Genomic DNA, 23787 nt, shown 5'->3' on the forward strand with positions numbered 1-23787 from the left:
GGGACTTGTTTCCTTGCCTCTGTGGCATTCTCAAGATGCATGTAAGCGTTGCATGTGATACTGGTATAAGTATTATGGCATAAAAAAACAAGTGCGAAAAAACACACCTTGACGGGATGGGTGCCAACTAGTACCAACTGATATTATTCCTAGAGGGATACAAGCATTTATGACCACATTCATTATCTATACATCATGTGCATAACAGCAGCAGCAAAACAACCCTTAAAGTAAGTGTAGGCAAAAATGGCTTTGAGTAATGAAGTTGGAACTGATGATTGACAGTGCAACTAAATTGCTATAAACAAAGAACCCTTATTTTGTGTTCACTTATAAAGCTGTTGTCCTTGCATATCTTATGGGCCTAAGAAAGGCACCCCTTGTGGCTTACTGTGATGCAGGAATGGTTTCTTGCACAAGTACGGGAACGCTGCTGTTCTGGACAAGCATCTGCAATGGAGTGCTCCCAGCTGCTGGCTAACTTGAGTAATGAGGATACGGAAGCCATCATTCAGTTAAAGGTTGGTCCTACACTTAAGTCCCCCCAGTAGCAGTTCTTTGCCTGTGGGAGAAGACAACTTACAGGAGACACTGCCACTAGAAAACTCACATAAATTGAACTACTAATATAAAGTTGCACCTCCGTCACACTAAAGAATTTCACAGGACTGACAACTAAACAAGGCGGTGATCAACTGTGGGCAAATAATGGCACATAAACCTACTGTTGATTACTTCAAGTATCCATCTTCCTGTGACACCTTTGTCTTGATTAGATGACAACTAAACAAAACTAGGGTTGTGCGAATATCAAAATTTTTTAATACGAATCGAATATGATTTACTTAGCTTCGAATATCGAATAATGATATGCACATGCATTTATTAGCAAGTTGGGTTAATTTGTTATTTTGGGACATTGCAACTACATTGTCAGTGTTAAAAGACTAGACTAGTAAGCTGTTATACAGTTAAACCTGCTTATAACAAACCTCCATATAATGAATTCCTGGATATAACGAAGTTTTTCTATTCCCCGCTGTTACTCCATAGAAGCACATGTATTTGAGACCTCTATGTAACGAAGTGGCAGCGGGAGACTCCCTCGAAATAACGAATTTTCCCCGCCAACAACCTAGAGATTTCGCCCCAAATTTTGTCATTTTTGCACGAGCAGCAACCGGAAGCACCTTCCTTCTCCACCGCGACGGAATGTGAAGTGGCGGCGTTGCAAAGCGGCGGCGGCGCGCTTGGCGCACTCGAATTCACAGCAACTACGAGGCGAGAGCGAGCGCACGTGTGCGTGCGTGCGAGCGTGCGCGAGGCAGGCCTGCATCCCTCGATCTGGCGATCTTGCCGCCGCGGGCGTGACCTTTCCTCCAGCTCTGCCGTCTGTTTCCCTTTTGCTTACTTACCGTATTTACTCGAATCTAACCCGCACTTTTTTTCCGATCAAACGGGTCCAAAAATTACCTGCGCGTTAAAATCGAGTACGACCCTGAATTTACGCTACGATATCGCCATTGGCGTTTCAATATGGCCGCCACCTACGCACTTCGAGCCTAGCTCCCGTAGCTTCGACCATGTGCTGTAGTACGTGTGCTTCGGCATTAGTCTACCAATTTATTAAACAGCGAATGTTTACAAGTTTATACGGCCGATAAAACTACTATCCTTACTTCGTATAGCTGTCTGTTAATTTGCTGTCGCAATCGATGCTTCGCCTTTCGGGCAAAACTGGGGACCTTTTTGTTCATCGTAACTTTAGTGTATTGGGAGTAAAGCTTGAGCGATAGTTGTATTTCTGTATGAAAGCATAAGGTACGCGGTACTGTAAAGGATTTTTTTTTTCCTCTCTTTTGGTCACGTAAAACAGGTGCACGTTACAATTAAGGGCACGTTAGAATCGAGTAAATACGGTAAGCGTTTCTTTTTCGAATTTTCGTGCCGAACCTGCATATAACAAAATCCTCTTTATAACAAAGTTTTCGGGAATTTGTCAATTTCTTTATATCCAGGTTTAACTGTACAAAAAAATTATTTGGCTCATGTTAACTTGGAAAATTTAGTAATTCCCACTAGCTGTCTTCACCAGCCTGTGCTTTATTCATCATGTGACCTTGTGATAGTCGTCACTCATCGCACTGCACAAAATAAAGTCGCAGTTTCACCCGAAAGGCGAAGCATCAATTACCTGAAAGGCGAAGCCCGAAGTAGAATGCCCCCCCTCCCTCCTCTCCTCCCGGAGCCTTGCGCGTGACGGAAGACGGGGCGCTTCCTCCCCGCTTTCCTCCTTTCCAAGCGTGAAATTGAGCCGCGATCGCCGGTTCACCCTCGCAAGCTTTCACTCCCACGTGCAGCATAAAGTGCACGGCGACGATTTTATCGCCTTTGGACTTTATGCGAAACTTCACTGCGACGGCAGACATGTGCCTGGAGTGTCCATATAATGGCTATTGCAAGAAAAATTTTTAAAAAGTGCACCCTTGCTGTCTGCAAAGTTTCATTTAGCAGCCAAGTACAGTTAAACCTGGATATAACGAAATTGACAAATTCCCGAAAAACTTCGTTATAAAGAGTATTTCGTTATATGCAGGTTCGGCACGAAAATTCGAAAAAGAGACGCTTACCGTATCTACTCGATTCTAACGTGCCCTTAATTGTAACGCGCACCCGTTTTCCGTTTTCGTCGAAACACTCATCCTTGGAATGTCACACCAGGTACTGGATGCGTGGACGCGTGTCGTTTCGCACAAGCGCGAGGCATCAGAAACGAAGAGCGAGTGTCAAGATGGCATCGTATATTGTTACAGTAGAACCCCGCTGTTACGTTCCCGGGGGCTGCGTTTCCCCGGCTGTTACGTTGTTTTCAGCCGGTCCCGGCACAGCTCCCATAGAACCCAATGCATTGGTAACCCCGCTGTTGCGTCGCAACTGTGGGACCGTTCCCGCATCATACGATGCAAACTGCCACCCCCCACCGGCCCGAGCGGCCATTTTGACTTTTCATGTCGCTTGGCTTGGTGGCTTAACGATGGCATTGGCCGCCCAAAGTGCTGGGGGCGACAACTATAACGTATTTTGGGTTTCCGCCAGCAAAAGTATGGCCCTTGAGATCTGTATTTGCTATATAAAGATGGTGTCTATGACGCGTTGTGGCCCTAAAATTTGTTTTGGCTCAAAGATATTCCGTATAAAGTCCAAGGGCGATAACGCAGTCGCCGCGCGCCGTATGCTGAATGTGCGAGTTAAAACGTGCGAGGGGAGCCGACGACCCCGTCTGAATCTCGCGCGCGCAAGAAAAGCAGGGAGGAAGCGCACCTTCTTTCGTTGCGCTCGAGGCACCGGCGAGGGAGCGAGGGGGGAGGGGTAGCGGGACAGCGTTGTACTGTACTCTGGCATCAACTGCGTACAGCGCGGCGGCGCGCGGTCGCGCGGGCCGTATCTTGAAAGCGATCTGCGTTGGGGCAGAGTCTAGCAGTGTAGGTGCGTCGGCGGCTCGTAGCTTTGTGCGTGCTGTGTGTTCTCGGCGCTCAGTTTGTGTTGAAGCGATAGACAACAGCACGAAGGTCACTTCGCTCGCTTCTCCAGCGCGCTTCCACACGCCACCAGCGTTTGACAGCACGTGTCCGTGCTCATCGAGGGTGATGTGTCACAGCGTGTACCAGCGCATCGGCAACATCAACTGGAAAAGGAGAGAGTGCCGGCTTGGCGTGCTATGCCAGCTGCAGCCAGCGGCAGGATCAGGTTTGAATGAAGGGAGGGGGAAAGGTCATGCCTGCGGCGGCGAGATCGCCGGGTCGAGGGATGCAGGCCCGCCTCACGCACGCACGCACACGTGCGCTCGCTTCGCATTGTGCCGCGGCAGAGAAGGTGCTTCCGGTTGCTGTTCGCGCAAAAATTGCAAAATTTTGGGCGAAATCTCTAGGTTGTCGGAGGGGGAAATTCGTTATATCGTGGGGGTCTCTCGCTGCCACTTCGTTACATAGAGGTCTCAAATACATGTGCTTCTATGGAGTAACGGCGGGGAATAGAAAAACTTCGTTATATCCAGGAATTCATTATATGGAGGTTCGTTATAAGCAAGTTTAACTGTATGCTTTACAGGCGAAATTTCGCTAGCAGCACGAAATCGCAAAATTCAGCACAATATCAACCCAATATTCTTAGATAGAAACAAAAGCTGAGAACCGTCTTTGCTGCCAAACAGCCAGCAATATATTCTATCTGATTCGAATATTTGTATCCGACCGAATATTCTAACATTTCGAATGGAATACGAATATTAAAATTATGATATTCGATAATATTATAACCACATGCACAAGTGCACAGCAATCTCTTTTTTATATTTGTGGGCTTTCTTCAATACCCTGAAAAAAGAACCACGTAAAATATAACATCATGGAAACATCATTGTGTGTTTCTGAGCATGGTCTACAACTTTTTCAATCAAACAAATGCCCTAAGATCAATAATTAAAATTGTGCATAGCTGAACTTCAATAATTAGCTACCTAATCACTCTTCAAAAAATGCTCTGAGTAGTTCAGGGCAACTACTCCATGTAATCCGGAGTCCCCACTACGACGTGCCTCATAATCAGATGGTGGTTTTGGCCCGTAAAACCCCATAATTTTTTTTTTTTTTAGGGTGGCTACGAACAATATGTCATTGGTCTCCATCACCTAAGATGTACCATTTTTGTTTTTAATACCTAAAGGGCCTCTTTTTTTTTCAAGAGGAACGGTTAAAATAGCTTATTTTCTTGATGTGATATGCCTTAATAACATCCTTATAACACAGAAGTATGTCTGCAAATATTGTGAGAAATGTAATTCAATGCAAGAGATGATAATAAAATGTCTACCATCATTTACACAATTTACGTTGTGAGGAGGGCTTTTCATAGTCCAAACAGTGGCGATCACTCGTGGCGAACTGAGGTTGTCACGACCATTTAAGGGTTATAGAGCGTGGTTCATGTTACATAAAACACCTGGATTAGTTAAGAAAGAAATTGCACACTTGTGAAAAACAGCACATTTACATGTAGATGTTTTGGCCATGCCTTGGCCATGAACATCTGTCTTAGCTTGGTTTTAATTACTGTTTTAGAAATTGCAATCAAAAGTAAACAAAAACCCAACTTGGCAATTTTTCTTGACTCTTCGTACACAAAATAAATCTAAATCCATGAAGATACAATTAAATCTTGGTCACGTATCACACCTCTAGTGCCACAAGTTTAGGCATGAAATTTATAAAAGCCATATCCATCTAAAGAAGAACTTAAATTTGTGTTTGTTGGTACAGATTTATTGTGGTGTCAAGGACGCCAAACAGAACACACAAGAGAAGGGTACGGACAATGTCGTTATTCTTAACTGATCAGTTGCGAGTAGCGCTGTTATCTGTCCCCTTCTATTGTGTGTTCTGTTTGGCACCCATGACACCACAACATTCATCTGTCACTTCCTCTCCTAACAAGCTCCACTGAAAGGATAGAGGACTCTGTATGAGTAACTTTACCAGTCAATTTCAGGTGACCCAGTGTGCATGCCACATTTATGTCAGATTCACCATGGTAGACTAGTGGCTTTGGCATTGTGCTGCTGAGCTCGAGGTCATAGCTTTGATCCTGGCCACGGCAGGCGCACTCCGATAGGGGCCTGAATGCAGAACTGCTTTTGCGCCATGCATTGGATGCACGTCAAAGAATCCCAGGTGGTCAAAATTAATCTGGAGCCCCATACCACAATGTGCTTCTTAATCAGATCATGGTTTTGGCACATACAACCCAAGAATTTAATTTAACATTTGTGTCAGCTTAAGGTCCTCTTGTAACAGGATGTGGGGCCAGCTGTGGTGTGTGCAAGCCTGCGACTTGGGGCCCAGCGCTCGAGCACAGGCGAGTCCGCACTGTATCGTGCGGCGCGGGCTTGTGTACTGGGCCAGACCCGGCGCTTGGTGGCTGAGCTGCCCCAGCCACACCACCCCTTCTTGGCAGCAGCAGTGGCTGAGTGCCCTCGGGAAGCACGACATCAGGCTCGGCTTATCGCACTGCTGGAGGACACACAGGTACGAAAGTAGTCTGCTCACTTGCAGCCACTGCTGGTAACTTAGCAAAAAAGTAGCTAAATTAGGAAGTTGGCCTTTTTGAAGCCTCAGCGAATTTTTTAGTGGCTTTTGTAGTGACGCAAATAGCCATTAAATTGCCCTGGTAAAATTCCTCAAGGGTCTGTGGCTAAGTTCAATGCTTCGCCCCCATTTCATCCCAAGGGGTGTGTATAGTACTCCTCCATTTGTTGCTGCTTCTAAAGACATACCAAAGAAATTATTATTGAGCTATCTGAGAGCATCAAAGCTGCTATTCTAGACAAAAATTGATCTTTATATCTGATACCATTTTAAAAAATCGGCACTTGTCTTCCCTTTTCACATTCCACCATTTACTTCTCACCACGGGTGGTTATATAATGTTATAGTTTAGAAAATAATATAGAAGACATCTAGGAAACAGTTGAAATATAAAAAGACAAATTTTCGAGCGAGTCATCATCACAGCCACTTGGCGATTTTTCACTAAAAACAAGAGTGCTTTGGGTCGCAACCTGGGCACTTGTCCAAAAAAGAATGTTACCCGCACTGCTCTCAGCATACCAGTGTGTAAAGCATATAGAACCTGCCTTCTAGTGTTGCATAATCCATTTTTGACCAAACTTGCTATGCTGTTGGTTGTCTTATAATGTTTACAGACAAGATTGCACAGTCAGCAACAATAAAGAGCTCTGTTGGGTGGCACAAAAACTTCTGCAGTACAAACTTAGAGAGCTGTGTATTCAAGTGTGCAGCACACACCCAAAGAAAACTAATTCACGGCTTAGTAATCTTACTGTAGTAAGAAGTAACTATGGACACAAAGACAACTTGGAATAATTACTGCCAGGCTTCTCTCGGCACTACAAGAAAAGACAAGGCCTGTTTCTGGATTGTCAAGTGTCTTTACCACTTTGCCAAAAGTTACTTATAGATTCTAGCAGACGGCAGTGAAGTAGCCTACCCCATGAAACTCATGAGGGCCCTCATATCTGCAGCTTCTTGCACTTAAAACCTGTCATGCCTGGTGGAGCAATGTAACAAGTTATTGCGTTTCCACTTTCCAACGTGAAAAAAAAAATGCAACCTATTGATGTACTAAAGAAAATTGAGTGTGTTTGTGACCTTATCTAACGAATGGGACTATTATTAAGTAGAGTGCTCCATACCTGTGTTTTTATAACGCCTTTTTGTAACCCAATTGATATGTGTTGTGTTGATCAGTGCACTCGATTGACTGACAACTGCAATTTAAGAGGCCCTGTCTTTTACAGGGCAAGAAGTTAATTGCCAAAATCACTTTAATGCGCAGCAGTTCTTCTGAAGATGCTGCAGCCAATTTAACATAATTTTTCAGTGTGTGAAATATCACACTATATGTACAGTTCAAACCCCATTAACACATTCCCAACTATAGTTATGAGGAGTGTGTGAATATTAAAATCTTCGATTTCAAATCTAATAGTGAACATTCTAATCATTCCATTCGGGAATCGAATCTCTACTATTCAATGTCTCGAATATTCAATCTTTCGAATAATCGGTACCTATGGTGAATGACCCAACCGTAGTCAGTGCCTTGACATGTGCAGCGTTCCCACGGCACGCGAGATCTAATGGTACAAGGTTCGACCAGGTCGAACGGACCGATCGAAACATATAATGGTGCACGAAGAGAGAGAACAACAAAAGCAGTGCGTGTGGAAAGCACAGAAGCTTGTTTAAAGATTGCGCCAATTAGCTACCGGAAGGCATGCTCATCATATCAGATACATGAGTTCAGTGTTCATGCATGCAGATCCGCAAATTTCAGAGCTTAGCTTTCTGCGTGCATGCGAGCACACAGACGAACTTGGCACGCATGCTCGCATTAGTTGCCGGCTGTTTGACCGGGGACCCAAACGCCTCTTCAGCGGCCGTCAATCTAACCCATACGCATGATTTTGCGACAGATCACTGATGAGCCACCTATAGGATCATATTAGCAGCAAGCTTTGCGCAACGGTTTGCAGCCAGTTGTCACATTGGCTGCAGTGTCGGCAACTAAAGTTACGAGTTTTTCTTACAGCTTATTTGTGACCCTGCACAACACCTTCATATCAAGCTGCACGAATCTTCGTGACCATATGGTGGCTGTCCGCATGAAATTTTCTTAGGGCCAGAAATGCGTTCACAATATCACAAGCAGTAATAGCAACAGTTTAATATAATTCGTTTGATTATAAGTGAAGCACCTACCTACAATGATATGTAATCGCATGGTGTATATTCATAGGTATTGACAATGCTGTGCCACAGTTCTGCCCAGCTTTCTTGCCAAAATAAATTTAATTCGAAATTTTGCTTTAAATATAGATCTCATGCTAGATTTTGTAATTATGAAAGGCAGTCTTTTAGCTTCTATGATAAATGTCAGTGCATTTCAGTCTGTGGGGGTATTCTCTGCGTGCGGCTAGAGCTGAAGACAAGCTCCGGATCTAGCCACACACAGTCGTTCCGTAGTATACTACTCAACCCGCAGCACATGTAATTGTAGCTACGTTGGGTTCAGACAAATAAGGCAACTAGCGGCATCAGCTCTAGCAATATTTATTGCTGTGAGCAAAAAGTAACACTTACAGAGGGAAAGTTCACTCTGTAAATAGGTAATAAATAGGCTTGCCCTGTTGCACATGAGAGTCAGGCAATGAGGCCACTCACGGCTTGTGACAGATACTTCGTAAAGTCGTTGGTCGGGTTCAAGGTCGGGACACCAGCGAGAGAGCATCTGCTCCGGTGATGTTCTTTTATATCTTTTTACGTTCACAAGAGGAATGTCCTCCTCGCACGTCAGGTACCTTTCCCTCTCCCTTTCCCTTCTGGAAAGAAGGGCTCGTGCATTGCGAGAGCAAGGGAGTACCGGGAGAGTATGTGGTGCGCCTTTCCCGTGCCTGCACGAGCTCTCAACGCGTCCGTCTGCAACATGTTATCGTGCCAACGTGAGTATGCAGGGGGAAATGGGTGTGTGTGCTCCTCACAGGTCATACAATAGATCTTTGAAGTTATACCTTAGAGAGCAAGTGCTGCGTCAGTGCAGTGTGCGGCTTTGGACGCTGTGTTTGACTGTCTACTCTGAATGATTATGGTGCAGGTGTGGGATACGCTGTGCCGGCTTGCACCACCTGTGGCCACATACCTGGATGGCCTGGCAGCCTTGGCTGCTGATATGCCCATTGATAGCCTTGAGGATGTGGCCAGGTTTGCTGTGCTCTGCGCTGAGGTGGGTGTTGCACTTAACTACACCTATACATTCCTCCTTGTTTGAATAATAATGACACGCAAATAGTCTTCAAATTTAATGCGAATACAATAGACTGCCAATAATTTGACTTCGGTTAATTCTTTTCTTCTTTTAAAGGGACATAAAGTGAATTTCACTTTTTTGTTTGTATTGTAGCAACTCTATTGGCATTCACATGAAGTGCTGAAAGCCACGAGTTAGTAATATGCGAGTGGTTGATTGATACGCATGGATTTGTTGACAGTGCCAGAAGTCAGTTCAAGCATGTTTAATTCCATATTCATCTAAAGCGGATATGTCATAGCGAATAAAGCAGATAAGTCATAGCACCAGTCCACTCAAATAGCATGCTGATTGTGACGCTAATCAATGCCTTCATGCAGAACTCGGGCTGGGTTCTTTTCAGTACAGTTTCCCCTAGTGTACAATCTGTACACCAGATGGTGCCCTGACTCTGTGCCAGGAAGTGAATTTGAAACCGCATAATGATCCCTTGCATGGAGGAACACACTCAGGGGTCTGCATTCAAATGTGGTAAAGTGAAAGAGATTGTAAGCTGGCATCTTTCTTGGCATGTAGAAATGACATTCCATCTTCAATGCTGGCTTCCTGTGTGCACTTAGGAGAGGCATCGCTCGGAGAAAATTCCATTTTCCAAGTGCTTTACACACAACTGTCTCCTCATCCACCGTCCTTTTTGGCAAGGCTAGCCAGCTAGCTAGCTACACCAACGTAATGAAGCTGAGCTTAGCCCAAGTCATTGCAAGGCCCCACTAGCATCTACAGGCATAAATATTGACAGCACCTCACTCATAATGGGTTTGTAATATTATGCCATCAGTAGTATGCAAGTGCAACCAGGCTTTTTTTAAACCCACAAAGATTAATGTTTAGAATCTGGATTTAAATTTTCAAAAGCAAGTAAAAGAAATATAAAATCATCTTTAGTGCTTCCTTTAATTCAATTCTGCCAGAGGGTACTAGCTTGCAGCGGTGGTTTTATGCAGGACAATCCTTTCATTGTTTCAGTCCTAAAAGATTGGATAATTTGTCATTGGCTAATGTATACTGACACCCCGGCATAATCCTTGACAGCCAAAAGGTTGTGTGAGAGCAGCTACCAGGGCATCGAATAAAGCATTTCCAGTCAAGATGAGTCAATAGCAGAAACAATTTGACTTTGCCAAAGGCAATCTTTCACTTCATTTTTGTAGACACATGGAAAATGAAAGAGGGCCTTTCTTTCCAAATGCTTGTATAGCATGGCGAAAGTCCTTCTGTTCACCTAACACAGCCGCTGTATTTTATTTCAAACACGAGGCACGGTATGGCCATTACAGGTGGAGTGCTATCATGCTCAGAATGAGCTACAATGCGAAAGGGCGTGGCAAAGAGCTCACTTGCGCATTGTAGCTCAATGCACAAGTTGTAGCTCAGTGGGTTGTAGTCGTAGCTCAGCTTCTCACACGTTGTAGCTCAAACTGAGCACAATAGTACATGTGAGGCTCACAGAGAGACGAAAGAAAGGTGTAAGGAAGCTGGCAGGCAGAGAAAAGGCAGTAGGGAGCTGACTTAGTTCGAATTCATTTAATGAGTTGCTGTGAACATGTTTTTTGGTCTTAAGGTTTTGTCAGTACTGGTGTGTATGGAACAAGGAAACAGCTGGAAGATGTTTAGAAATTAATTATTTAAGCATATATATATATATATATATATATATATATACCGTAACATTCCGAGCAAGCACCCCCACCCGTGCAAGAGCCCCCCCCCCCCTAACTGCACTCACCGCTAATTTCAAATTTCTGCGACGTTCCGGGAAAGCGCCCCCCCCGCTCCGCACCAACACTGGCCTGCCACATCCAGTTTATGAAAATAATGGCAAATTTGGCAAATGGCACCGGTGCGCATCGGGGTGCCCTGATGAGCCTTTTCATCGCATCATGGTCGCACCCGGGCACCCCAGTGGGCACACATGCGCATCGGGGTGAACTGCGGCTGGCAATCTGTAGTTCACGGACCGCCGGCCGACGGTGAGATCTGCCTCTCACATGGCACAGAGGATTTCTCTGCGGCACAGCGACGTGACCACTCGGCGACAAAGGAGTGGTCGCGGCTACGCTCTGGCGTCGCCGGCAGCTTCACCGCTGCTAATCACTCGCCACCGATATGGTCGCTAGGCCTTTTCCAGTTTTGCACTTCGAATCTGTAGCAGACGGCGCTTCAGAACGAACCGCCGATGCTCCCAAGCAGCAATGTTTTGTTACCGTCATTGCCGCTTTACCCTCTCCTCGCAATAATTTCACACGATGAAGAAAACATGCTGATATTTGCGGTGCCACCAGCTGCAATGCGAGCATGGCCGAGCCGCGGTTCGCTGTCCGCCGTCAGTAGCCATGCACTGTAGCTGAGCTTGACTTGTATCGGAACTCTCATTAGTGCTAAATGTTTCACCGTGGACATGGTTTTTAATAAAGTGAACATTAGGCGTCACTTTACTCTAGCGGACATAATTTTGCCTGGAATAGAAGCTGCATAACCAATGTTCGTTTCGCCGGTCGCGGCGGTGCAGCGTCGATGCGCTCTTTCTGTATTTCTTTTGGTGGTTTTGAGAGTGATAAACACCACTAACAAATCTTTGGCTTAATAAAGTCCATGTTCATTAAAATTTTATGCCATTCCCACTGCGCTTCTTTTTTTTTTTTTTTTTTTGCGGGAAACTTTTGTCATTGCCATCTTGAATTTTGGTGCCGTTCCGGGATAGCGCCCCCCCCCCCCCCCCCTTTAACTTGGCCGGTAATTTTGACTTGCTTGAGGGGGGGGCGCTTGCTCGGAATTTTACGGTATATTTCTTTTATTATTTAAATTTTTTAATTAATGTCTGGATGTATGTTTTAAGACATGCTAGCACAAATGGAGTTTAGGTTGACAGTGCTTTCACTGAAAGTCATTGACAAAATATTTGCTTTGTGCTATATGCAGTGGCTGTCTTTTTTGAAGCGTTCAGCTTGTGTGACTTGTCTTCCAGGCCATACGGTGGATGACAGAGACTCCCGACTACTTTTCTTGCAACCATTTGGAGGAGTTTCTGCAAGCACTGGATGCTGTGCTGAGCAGCCCAAGCCTGTCATCTCTCATTGGCCTCCAGAAGCATGTGACTTGGGTCTGTTCTATCACAACCGCCATCTATCACCTTATCAATCACTGTGAGTACATTCTATGTTAAAAAGGGGGAAGCTGCTGCTCTTAGTTTGGGATTATTGTTGGGATTCAGTTTATTGGGGCTAACTTCTCTGGCCTATTTGGTTTCTTTCAGTAAAAGGATGGAAAAACTTCCCAGTAAAGGTAGCGCCTCGGAAGCCAAAAGGCAGCTCCCCAGGTGTGTATGATACACATTCAAAGCCAGCAAGCATTCATGTAGAGTCGGGACATGCAAATGTTTGATGTTACCTTTGAAATTGTGCAAATAGGATTGGAAAGAAACTTTTAATTGGCATGAGATAGCAGCTGCAGTTCCTATATAGCATTGAACTTGACTGACTACTGACATTATGTGAAAACAAGAAAGGAGTAGGTATGTGCTGAAGAGCAGCCCCGACAAGATAGAATACAGCATGACTCATCTGCACCCTATGTGCGAAACCAACACAGGTACATAAAAAAAAAAAGTATAATAATAGTTGTTTTTTAAAGTGCTCTGATGCTTGCCAGTATTTTTTCTAAGGTTTAGAGGGTTTGGACTGGGTTTTGTGATGGGTCACTTAACTCTTTCGTTATCATTAGAAATGTGCTCATTTTCGGTGCTCTTAAGCTTTAACTTTTTATTTCAAGATGTAGTCACAATGTATTCTGCGATACATAAAATTATAGCCTGATCACTAGTGTTTAGAATACATGTAAAGCAGGGTTAATTGCTCAGACAATTTTTACAGCGAAAGCTGTATATGACTAGGCGAAACGAAACACCGTTCACCCCATGTTTTGTTAAACGTCTCCATTGGCTGCGCCGTCAGTTATGTCGTTCTCTACATCGCACCCAAGCGCGCGCGCCATTGGCAGCGCCATTAGTGTTGCTGTTCTGCCCGCAGTTTCGCCTCCTTGGCTCGCCGTTGTCGCATGCGTTCGATATCTCGAGTTAGCTCAGCATTGTGGTTAGCAGCATCCACCCGCCATTGGCGCTTGCATTCCACTTCGCGATTTCAACGTGGACGTTTCGTCGCAGCCGAAGCCAAAGTGCCGCTCGAGAAACTCCCGCCGAATGCGGGCGTTTGCCACGGTGAACACGTTCCCGCCATTGCCACGTTGACGCTGCTCTGCCCGCAACGCCACTTCCTCGGTTCGCCGTTGTCGCATGCGTTCGATATCTCAAGTTAGCTCGGCGCCATAATTAGCAGCATCCACCTGCCATTGGCGCTTGCGTTCAACAAGAAACACAAACATCTAACCAATAATTGAGAAACGCTTCAATACAGTGTCGGGATTAACCCACTGCTAAACACCGGGGCCACACGTTTCAGCTTCGCTGGTTAACCATCTGTACGGAGTGCTTGGGCGGTGTGTTTTTTCTTTAGAATTGTTATGCTGAAACTTCAAAGAAGCGCTTCAATGAACACGAATGAAAGTAATAATTAGCTATTTTTAGTATAAGTACTGAGAGTAAACAAAATTTGAAATATACGAAATATGCACCTGGTTCCTCATTCCCAACTTTTGTAAGTCATAACACACAAAAAAAACTACTATGAAGATTCCATGGCATTAGTACTAGCCATAGTAATGCCCATGCTATGCGGGAAAGCAGTAGCTTTGCAAGTGTGAAAACGTGTACGTTCCTGTTGTACAGGGAGCATTTGTTTTTGCTCATTGCAGCTGGCACTTGGTTTGTTCTTCATTCTTTAGGCTTGCGAAGCAATGGTTGTCAGATCAGGGAGCACGCCATAGCCTTCTCATACTTGATTATTGCGTTCGATCACCTTTTCTGTGCAAGCAAGGTTGTCTAACATGCGTTCAACGTTGTTCAGTTCCTGTACAGTGCTGTACAGTAACGTGGAGTGTTGCACAATATTGTACAGTAATGAATATGGACACTTGCACAGGTGGTGTTCAAAATGTAAGATATTAGCCAGCTAGTCAAGCTTCGCTCAAAGGTCGGTCTGAAATCAACTGCGTGCCCTTGTATGAGTGAAAACCCCACACAACAAGAAGGATTGCTCGTAATAATTTGTACATACACTGTCGATGTGCTGAGGGATAAAAGCACGCTCTAGTGAAGAGGGTTTCGATGGGGCCGAGCCAGTACAATGAAAATAGATAACCGCATGAAGAGGGTGGTGCCGGCTTCTCCGATTGGTCCGCTTCCCCTTACTGTGCAGTGGCTGGTCGAAAATCGCGGCGGCATGCAACGGAAGGATAAGAATGGCCGCTAAAACGGATCCTCGGCAAGGAAGAGTTGGCAGAGCGATGTCGTATACGTGCCGAAAGGGCTCGATAACGTTTTACTGCCATGCAAAAAGGTTTATCATACGCAAATAAATACATGCTCACCGGTAGGTGCGAGTAGCGAGGGCCTGAGCGATCGGCGGGCAGCCAGCTTCTATTCCTTTCGGAATGGGGCAGTCTCTGGCTATTCAGAAAACTTTTCAGTTTTATTTGGCATATTAATGCATATTAATGCATTTTTTTCGTGTACACATCACTTTCACGCAGTGAGTTTTCACGGTTTTGTGAGGTCGGGTGGCAGACAGGCGAAGTGTGCGCAGCCCGAAAACATTGGACCAATAGCAGAGGGCTAATGGTGAAAAGGCGTCAAATCAGGAACTATTATTTTTATTTTGTGCGGTTTAATCATGTATAATCAGTGTGCACACGTTATATCAGATGGGGAGCTATCGCGGTTTTCGTGACGTCGCGTGACAGACAGGCGAAGTCGGGAGTGGCCCGAAAATGTTTGACCAATCGTGGTGAGCTGATTGCGGAATTGGAATAGAAAAGTTTGGAATAGCTTTACGTTATAGTGCCCCTGCTGTCATTTAAAAGTTATGTTGCCAAGTCAACCAAAGCACAAATTTTTTACTTTTTATTGAAGGAGTGCTAGAGGATCACTGGAGGCTAGTTTCAACAATGCCCCCCCATTGAAGTTTTATTTTTCCAGACTCCCCAATCTGCCAAAAATTGTAAAATGTGGCAAATAGTTCAGTCGTCATTTGAGACGGTGCATGATGTTGCTAGTAGAAGAATTCCAACAGAAATATTTAACAATGCAAAAAAATACTGACAATAAAATTTATCAATTTCCATAGGCGCGGTAACGAAAGAGTTAAATGAGATGAAGCTAGATTTTTATTTCATGTAGTCCAGCAATATCACATAAGTTCCTCACCATCTCTCACTCAGAAAATGAAACTAGCTCTACGCTGACAGTTGCACAGTCTTTGTGCAAGGGTCACATCATGCTCACAGTAAACAGCAGATCGCCTTTTAACTTTTTTACTCCTTATCTACAGAATATGCACATGTACATCAGGCCTGTGTTCATATGGCTGAGCTTGTGGGCTGGTTGGAACGTTCAGGAAGGGAAGCTCATATCCCTGTATTTATAAAAACTACCCTGCACAGAGTGATCAAAGGTGAGTTTTCCTCTGGTTATTATTGTTGATACACTGATGTAGCTTAATGTTGATGATTAAACAACAATGGCTTTTCTTTTTACTTGGAATTAGTGTTATGCACAGGCCATGCAACGCTTTTTAACAAGGTTTCAGAATGCCTTGTGCATAAAGGAATGTTCTTCCACAAAGATTTTTCAAAGGCATTTTGTATCGGCAACCGTAATGACTAATGAGTAAAATGTGTACTTTGAAGCTTCTCTTCCCTTTCTGTCTTCTAGCATGCTTTTGTCTTTCTAGCGTAACCAATAAATGATATCGGTTATGTGAGCAGTGCTCTTCAAGTGACGCATTGCTTGTGCTGCCTACTTTTTACTTTGCCTTTAGGTTGCTTCACAGTTCACTTTGCCATTACTTTGTCACTAAAATTTTCTAGCTTTGCGGTTGCTAGATCTCAACACAGTGAAACTAAAGAGGGAGTTGTACTGCAGAACTACACCACTCATGCACCACGTTCTCTGCTCACAACTAGATTGAGCTCTCGCGAACTCTTAACTGTAGAGCGTGATATAAAATAAGCAATGCTTTTGACTTCCACAATTCTAGGCTGGTCAGTGCTGACATAGTGTGACAGTACTTTTGCAATGCTTTTCTGGCCATCCCAGTATATAGGTTGTAACTTGCACAACACGGCACAGTTTTCGTGAGGCGGACCCCAAGTGTGAATGTTTGCACTTTCTCCCACTTGCACATCTGAGAACAGCCATGATAAAACAATGGTTGCTGTGGGTTACCTTTGTTTTTATTTCTTAGCATTTGCTTGCTCCTTCGCAGTGCTCACTGGTCATGGCTCCTGCTGTTTGCGAGCTGACATTGATTGGTTGTGACATGACATCTTAAGGAATTGGGGCAATAGCCGTCTTTTGGTTTCAGGATCTCGTGAAACCATGCAAAGAATAGCAATGATTTCATAAAGCTGCAGGGAAGGACTAGGGTATGTTTACCATACTCGGAAATGTTGCTGGGATTCTTGTGTCAGTCTGCTGTTGTTAGAAGCTCTCATGCACCAGATTTGAGATTTAAGTTCGCCAGTTTCTCAGGTATCATTCTGTAGTATACACTTCCCTTAGCAGTAGCCAGTACCCATCATTCCTAGAAGTTTCGTAAGCATTCTTCATTTCTGCTTTATATTCAAAGCCCTCTATTTTAAGGCACAACCTTGTATTTCAATAATCTTTTGCACTTCAAGATGCTTCCTGACAACTTAGTTGTTCTAAGTTATCATTCACATTTATTGGAATAATGAAGAGCTGTCAGCATATGTCAGTCAAAATTTGGTGTCATAGATTCTGTGCAGAAATCTACAGGTGATAGAGCTGTATTAGAATATGAAAAGCTTTTTCTATGGAATAGTGTAAACAGTGTGTCAACAAGCCTCGGTACTATAGCATAAATATTTAAAAGTCATTTGTCCAGAAATAAACCATTGTTTTATTGCTGACTGGCAGTGTACATTCAACTTGTACATTCATGTTGTATATACAACTTGTTGGCAACAGGCCTCAAGGGCTGAACTGTGGCATCATCTTATGTCATGTAATTTTATGCCCATCAGCCACATTCTAGAAGATGATGCGGTGTTGTCATTGTGAATCACAAACTCAAGTTTGATGTTCAGACTCCAGAGTTGTATTCCGGACACAGGCTAAAGGGTCCAGTGAGATTAGGAATGAAGACTAAATCCTGTGACTGTAAGGATTTAAATATGAGAATAGTAAGGATGCACAAATGCTGTTCTTAAAAATGAAATTGTACGTGGATCAAATAGGCTTGCTACAGAATGAAACATGAATACTTTTTAAATAGTTTTTTTAGCAGCAAACTTATTTTTGCGGGAATTGGAAGAAATAATGCAGACATTGTCGCCTTTCAGACCTACTAGAACTTAAATTAAGTTGTTAGGTTAGTCTATGCTCAGATCTGCGAGAGCACAAGTTGAGAACATGGAAATATAGAGTGAACAAGCAAGAAAGGATCAAGCAAGGGTTTAGCTTTCGGCCACTGTATATTTAGCTGCATCAGTATGCAATAACACAAATGGACACCTCATCAGTATGCATAAACGATCATCACAGTGAGCACAATTGTTAGTTCTTCCTCATTCTTTTCTACGAATTGTTGAAACACACATCAGGTTACTTATATATTTTGCACATATTGGTGCAGAAACATCCCTGGTCATAGCATCAATATTTAGGTGTTCAGGTATTTCAGATTTGTGCACAAGAAAACATGCTGCTTATTATTATGTAGGGAAAACAAGTCCCTGCAGTTTGTCTATGTGTTTGAGCAAATGAAGAAATGTCTTTTACTCACTCTCTGGGTTGCAAGTAGTGCACGGATCTGTTGCTTTTCCACGTCTGTCACCACTGAAATGGACAGTCCATGCATGGGAAAACTAGCAACCACAGATAGTCTGAAATTTCTAGTGTGGCAACACTGCACATCATTGTTGTTAGATGGTGCCAAGCTGTGAAGGTTTTTGGTTGCAATAGCTATTCACCTTCTATTTGCTCAACATAAACTGTGGATGTCGCATATCACTGTGTGAAGCTGAACACCTAGCTATTTATATTCAAATAATAATTGCATAATATTCCTGGAGTATTCAGAATATTGAATTGTGCCCATTTGTTTCAAATAGCAAATTGAATTTGTGTAACTTTTTAAACTTCAAATTTTTGTCTGTTCTTTTCCCCTTCTTTTCATAACTTTAAGCCTAGAAAGTTGATGCTAGTGTTCTGTGAAGTAAACATGTGCTAATAGTCAGTGTCCACTGAGGCCTGTGCTGTGTTTCACTTCCTTTTAGGTGTGGCTCGCCTGCCACTGGTGAACAGCTTTGTTCGCACACCACCCATCATGTGGCAGATGAACTGGGTACCTCATGTGAGTGGAGAGTGGCACACTGTTGTCCCACCACCCCCAGCCGACTTCTTGCTGGACCGAGACCTGCTGCAAGAATACATATATCGTGTGAACCTGCTGGGTATGGGAGCATAGATATAAGCCATTAAACTTTAGCTCATTGTTCAGTGTTTAGCAATCAGCATAACTCTTTTTCAGCTTTCCCTCAATGTGTAGCCTGTGTGGCATTCAACTGCAAATTTATGTTGTTTTAGAAAAGGGCACCCTTGCAAAGGTTTACTTTGTAATTGGCATTGCAGCTCAATCTTTTCTGTGGTTGTACACATATAGGCACTATGTGTAGTTATTAAGTAGATAAATCGAAATGTAACTGAGAAGTACTAAACAAGAACTCATGGGACACATTATTACCCAATTTTGGAGTGTAACATTGTTCTGTAATCACAAAGTTTATTTACAAGCTGTAACTAAACACTTGTCACCAAAACTTTACTCATACCAGCAATCATGCATTGGCAAATGTTGCACTGCAAAAATCTGTTCTCATTAAGTTCTGCATTCCCCATTTCAATTTGTGCAAATAGCGTGTGCATATTTTGCGTATTCTTGTGAAAATTGGTAGATAGTGCATGTATTTTTTTCTCCAGGCTGGATTTCACGACAGCAATTTGAAGAAACATGGATGGCACTCTTGGGTGTCCTCAACACATCTCCATCTGCAGAACAGGAGACAGCTGAGGTTGGGAATTTTGTGTCCTTCTTTATTTTCTTTCTTTAGGCACCTCAATCCTGATTTTGTGTTTTCAACAGTGCTCAGCCATTTGATAGTACTAAAACAAGCCTTTATTCAGATGGGACGCTCTTTTTATTGAATAACCTTTTAGTATTTAATAACCATTGCTGTACAAAAAGAAGCAACCCATTAATATCCCTGATGCAGGGGAACATCCATGCATTCATCTTGGAAATGGATGTTTTTATGCCTGCTTCTGCTCCCTAATAGAACATGGTTGATTTTTTTTTTTTTTGCAGAAGGTGTCAACCGTAAGCAGCAATCTCTCCATTTATTTTATTTTGCTTCGTTTCCTGTTGATACTGCTCGCACCAAGGCAAAGTTGGGGTTTATTGAGGCTTTTCGATTCATTTGGGGTGGTTTGGGTTGCCTCCTTGTAGGACGAGCAAGAGCGAGTGACCGTACAGTGTCTTTCGGTACGCTGCATCACCAGCTTGCTGCTGCAGTCACTGCAGCTGCCTCAGCCAGGTAACCCCCACAGCAGCACCCTACTGCACCAACCACGGGATAAGCCCTTTGCCTTTGTCCACACCCGGTGAGTTTTCTGCTGTCACTGTGCTTTCAAGGTCTTTTGGCTGCATCTAAGATCAGCAAAGTATTTAGTCCTGATTGACTCTCAGCATAAATTTACTTGCAAACAAGCTGAAAATGGCTCAAATGTGCCCTTGGGTTTCTAGATTCGCCTGCATTTGTAATGGCGACCTAATTCGAGCTCCAAAACGTACATTCGGGACTACATCATGCTTAGAAAGTGTCCACAGAGTGCATGCACATTCCATGGGTATACACGATGTCACGATGCACACTACTGATTAGGTGGTCTGTTTTTAGTTATTCGAACGCATACCCGCAGTACTGCCAGCCACTTACTGAATGAGTGTTTAGTGGCAACCATAATTTTATCATTCTTATGTGAATATTTCATGAATAAACTTCATGAATGTATTTCCATTCGTGGCATAAATCATTCTGTGTCTATAGAGAAAAGTTCCCATCCACAGCATTTCTACAGAAAAAAGGTTGTGAATTACTTGAGTGATTAATGAACATCTTGATTAATAAAACAATTTTTACTACTATTTCTAACCAAAATTTAGTATTCTTGGTCTTCAAACTTTAATGTTGGCAGGTCTGCAGCATCAATGAAGGGCAAGCATTAAAAGCAGTTATGGCTCAAGGGGACCTGTTGTAGCTTGCACTATATAGCTCCTGAGATAGTCTTAAACTAGCAATGAGGTGAAGAAGGGAAGGTAAAAAAGATCAGTGAAGCATTAACCTGAGAAACCCAAATTGCAGCATTTCACGATACTACTAGTCTATTCTTGCGATGTTTGTTGGCCCAAAATATTTTGATGTCAACGTAATTGCCAATGTGTCATCACTGCAGCCTGCGGCATAACAGTTGTTCTCCATCTACAGGGGTGGGACACCTGCGCCAAACACAGAAAACTGACCGAAATTGCGCCACGTTGCACCAGAACAGCTTCGGCATGTGTGATCCGGCAGTGGCTGCGAACAGCGAGGGGATTTGTTCTCCGAAAAAGAGTGCAGTCATTCACATTACGCACACCGCATGACGGCACCTCCTGCAGAGTGTCTTCTAATTTTCGCGCTTTTAACACTGGACTTTTCAGCGCTTCCGGCAAGTGGCCGGCGTGCACACGACCACTGCCGGCTGTTGCTGCTGCCGGAACGGCTAGGGAAGCTGTGTTTAGAGTGTACTAGAATACGGTTGAGGGGGCCGAGCGGTGCAGTGTTCCCTAGCTGAGGTGCAAAACAAAAAGTAGGCTGAGAGCGCTGTGAGCGAACTACAGTGGAATCTCCATGATACGATCACGGCTAATACGAATTTCCGGATGATACGAATTTTTCTGAGGTCCCGGCCGATTTCCATTACTTTGCAACGTGCTAGAGAACGGTTGTTACGAATCGATTTTCGACCCGCGTCGGTTGATACGAATAAACGCCTCCCCACCGACGGCCGCGAAAGGGAACAGCGCGCAGTCACGCGCATTTCCCTTTCTCTTTTGGTGCGGAGCCGCGAACGCGGCGCCGGACAGCGCGGAAGCCGCGACTGGGCGCGAAGAGTTTGAAGCGGTGGGCTTTTGTTGCTTTTGTGCTTTTCTTTTTGTCCCTTCGCTCGCTGCGGCGGCCGCGCTTCCCCACGCGCGGCCGCTGCAGCGAGCGAAGGTTCGTCAGAGACGTGTGGTCAGAGACGTGTGGAGATCGCTTTCAAGATACCGTGCGCGCGACAACGCTGACAGCCAGCACAGGCGCAAAGTACAAGAAGGCATTTGTTGGCAGAGTAGGAGCGCCCCCCCTCCTCCCCACTCTCTCCCTCCCGCGCTACCTTCCCGCTTTGCTCCTTTCGCGCGGGGAGATTGCGTCGCCAGTTACCCGGCTCGGTTGCAAGATACGCATTTGGCGCCGCAGCACGTGCAGCGTCGCCCACCCCCTCCCTCCCTCCCATACGTCCACAACCTTTCGCGCAACGGAAGTCGCGTTTGCTCTCCGCTGTGCGTTCGCTGTCCGTGAAGGCGCGCGTCCGCCGCGCTCTACCGCCGACAAGGGGGTGCTCGCTACCGCCCTTGTTGGCGAGATTTTCCCGCGAAAGCCGCAATTTCGTCTCACGCGGCTGCACTGGAAGCGATATGTGTATACATGGAGTTCTATGGGAGGGTAAATGGGAGTCGGAAAAGGCCGCGTTGTAGCCAGTTCTGCACTATAAACGGTTACGTTATAAGTGGTCAATACTGTAAATGCGTTTTACGTACGTGTGCCTGAGTGAGTTCACCTCTCGACTCTTTAATTTAGCTAGTTTTAATTGTGTTTTGATGATACGAATTTCGGCTAATACGAATTTTTTTCGTGACCCCGTGAGATTCGTATCATCGAGATTCCACTGTAGATATTTTGGAGGCACGCGCTGCAGCGGGTGAAGTGGGCAGGCGTCTGTGTCCACAAGGCTGGTATAACATAAAGCTATTCCAATCTGTCTTTATGCCTATATGGGCGAGGTGTGAGCCATTTTGACCTATCACGAAGGGCTAATGGCGGACTTGCAATAAAACGTCACAGTATCACCCGAAAGGCGAAGCATCGATTGCGATAGAAAATTAGTAAGACATCTATAAGAAGCAAGGATAGTATTTTTATCGGCCGTATAAACTTGTAAACATGTGTTCACTCACTAAATTAACAAGCATGGTGTCACGCGCGCACAAGCAAACATGAACACATCTCACTCGATTACCGCAGAAACTCGCTGTGAAAACGCCCGATTGAACAAGCGTGGCTGCAGCAGCGAGCGAATTCACCTTTGTGCTGCCTCACTTCAACGCGAACTAAGCGGTGAAAAACAGCACACAAGAAGCTATCAGCACTCGCACTATGTCCCTATCGCAGATCGCTTTCAAGATAGGGTCCGCGTGGCCACGCGACAGGCAGCAGCCGCCGGAGTAGAACGACCCTTTCCCTCGGTGCCTTGTGCGCGATGGAAGACAGCGCGCTTCCTCCCCGCTTTCCTCCCTCGCGCGCACGAGATTGAGCCACCATCGTCGGCTCACCCTCGTCGGCTCATCCTCACGCTTTCACTCACATACTGTATACGGCACGCGGCGATGATGTTATCGCCCCTGGACTTTGTATGGAACATCACGGCGACGGCGACGCCAGAAATGCGCCTGGAGTGTCCATATAATTGCTACTGCAACAAAAACAGATTGGAATAGTTTTACATTATACCAGCCCAGGGTTGATGGTTGATTGCGGTTCTCTTGGTCTGCGGTGACATATGGTGACAGAGAAATTATGTTACAGCGTCGATTGGACCGCATGATTTGAGAACATTTTCCGCTATCGTCATGAGCGTAGGCGCGTAAATATATAGTTTGATCATTGTGCAACCGATGTTTCCGGCTTTACAAGAAAGCGTGCGTCGAGCCGCCGCTCAACCCACTCTTCCATTTTCTAGTGCACTATAGCTACAAGATACGCTTCTACTACGAGCTTCAGATTGGTTTATTCTGTGTTGGGTCGTGGTTTCCAAGCGCGCCACCGTATTCCATTATTCAACCAAAATTCAGA

General features: G+C 44.6%; 1 protein-coding gene across 2 annotated transcripts in view; it reads left to right on the forward strand.

Moving 5' to 3' along the window:
- The window catches only part of LOC119460239 (huntingtin-like), a 155053-nt gene that overhangs the window by 112836 nt on the left and 18430 nt on the right, over nt 1–23787 (forward strand). The window contains exons 39-47 of one of the 2 annotated variants that reach the window (XM_049666594.1): nt 402–521; nt 5850–6080; nt 9229–9357; nt 12407–12584; nt 12695–12757; nt 15882–16004; nt 18853–19029; nt 19556–19659; nt 20082–20236. In XM_049666594.1, coding sequence (XP_049522551.1) covers nt 402–521; nt 5850–6080; nt 9229–9357; nt 12407–12584; nt 12695–12757; nt 15882–16004; nt 18853–19029; nt 19556–19659; nt 20082–20236 — 1280 coding nt within the window. The remainder of the gene's footprint in view (nt 1–401; nt 522–5849; nt 6081–9228; nt 9358–12406; nt 12585–12694; nt 12758–15881; nt 16005–18852; nt 19030–19555; nt 19660–20081; nt 20237–23787) is intronic. The other variant, XM_037721406.2, reaches the window with a different exon arrangement.

The sequence above is a fragment of the Dermacentor silvarum genome, chromosome 1, assembly GCF_013339745.2.
Source record: "Dermacentor silvarum isolate Dsil-2018 chromosome 1, BIME_Dsil_1.4, whole genome shotgun sequence".
Taxonomy (NCBI): Eukaryota; Metazoa; Arthropoda; class Arachnida; order Ixodida; family Ixodidae; genus Dermacentor; species Dermacentor silvarum.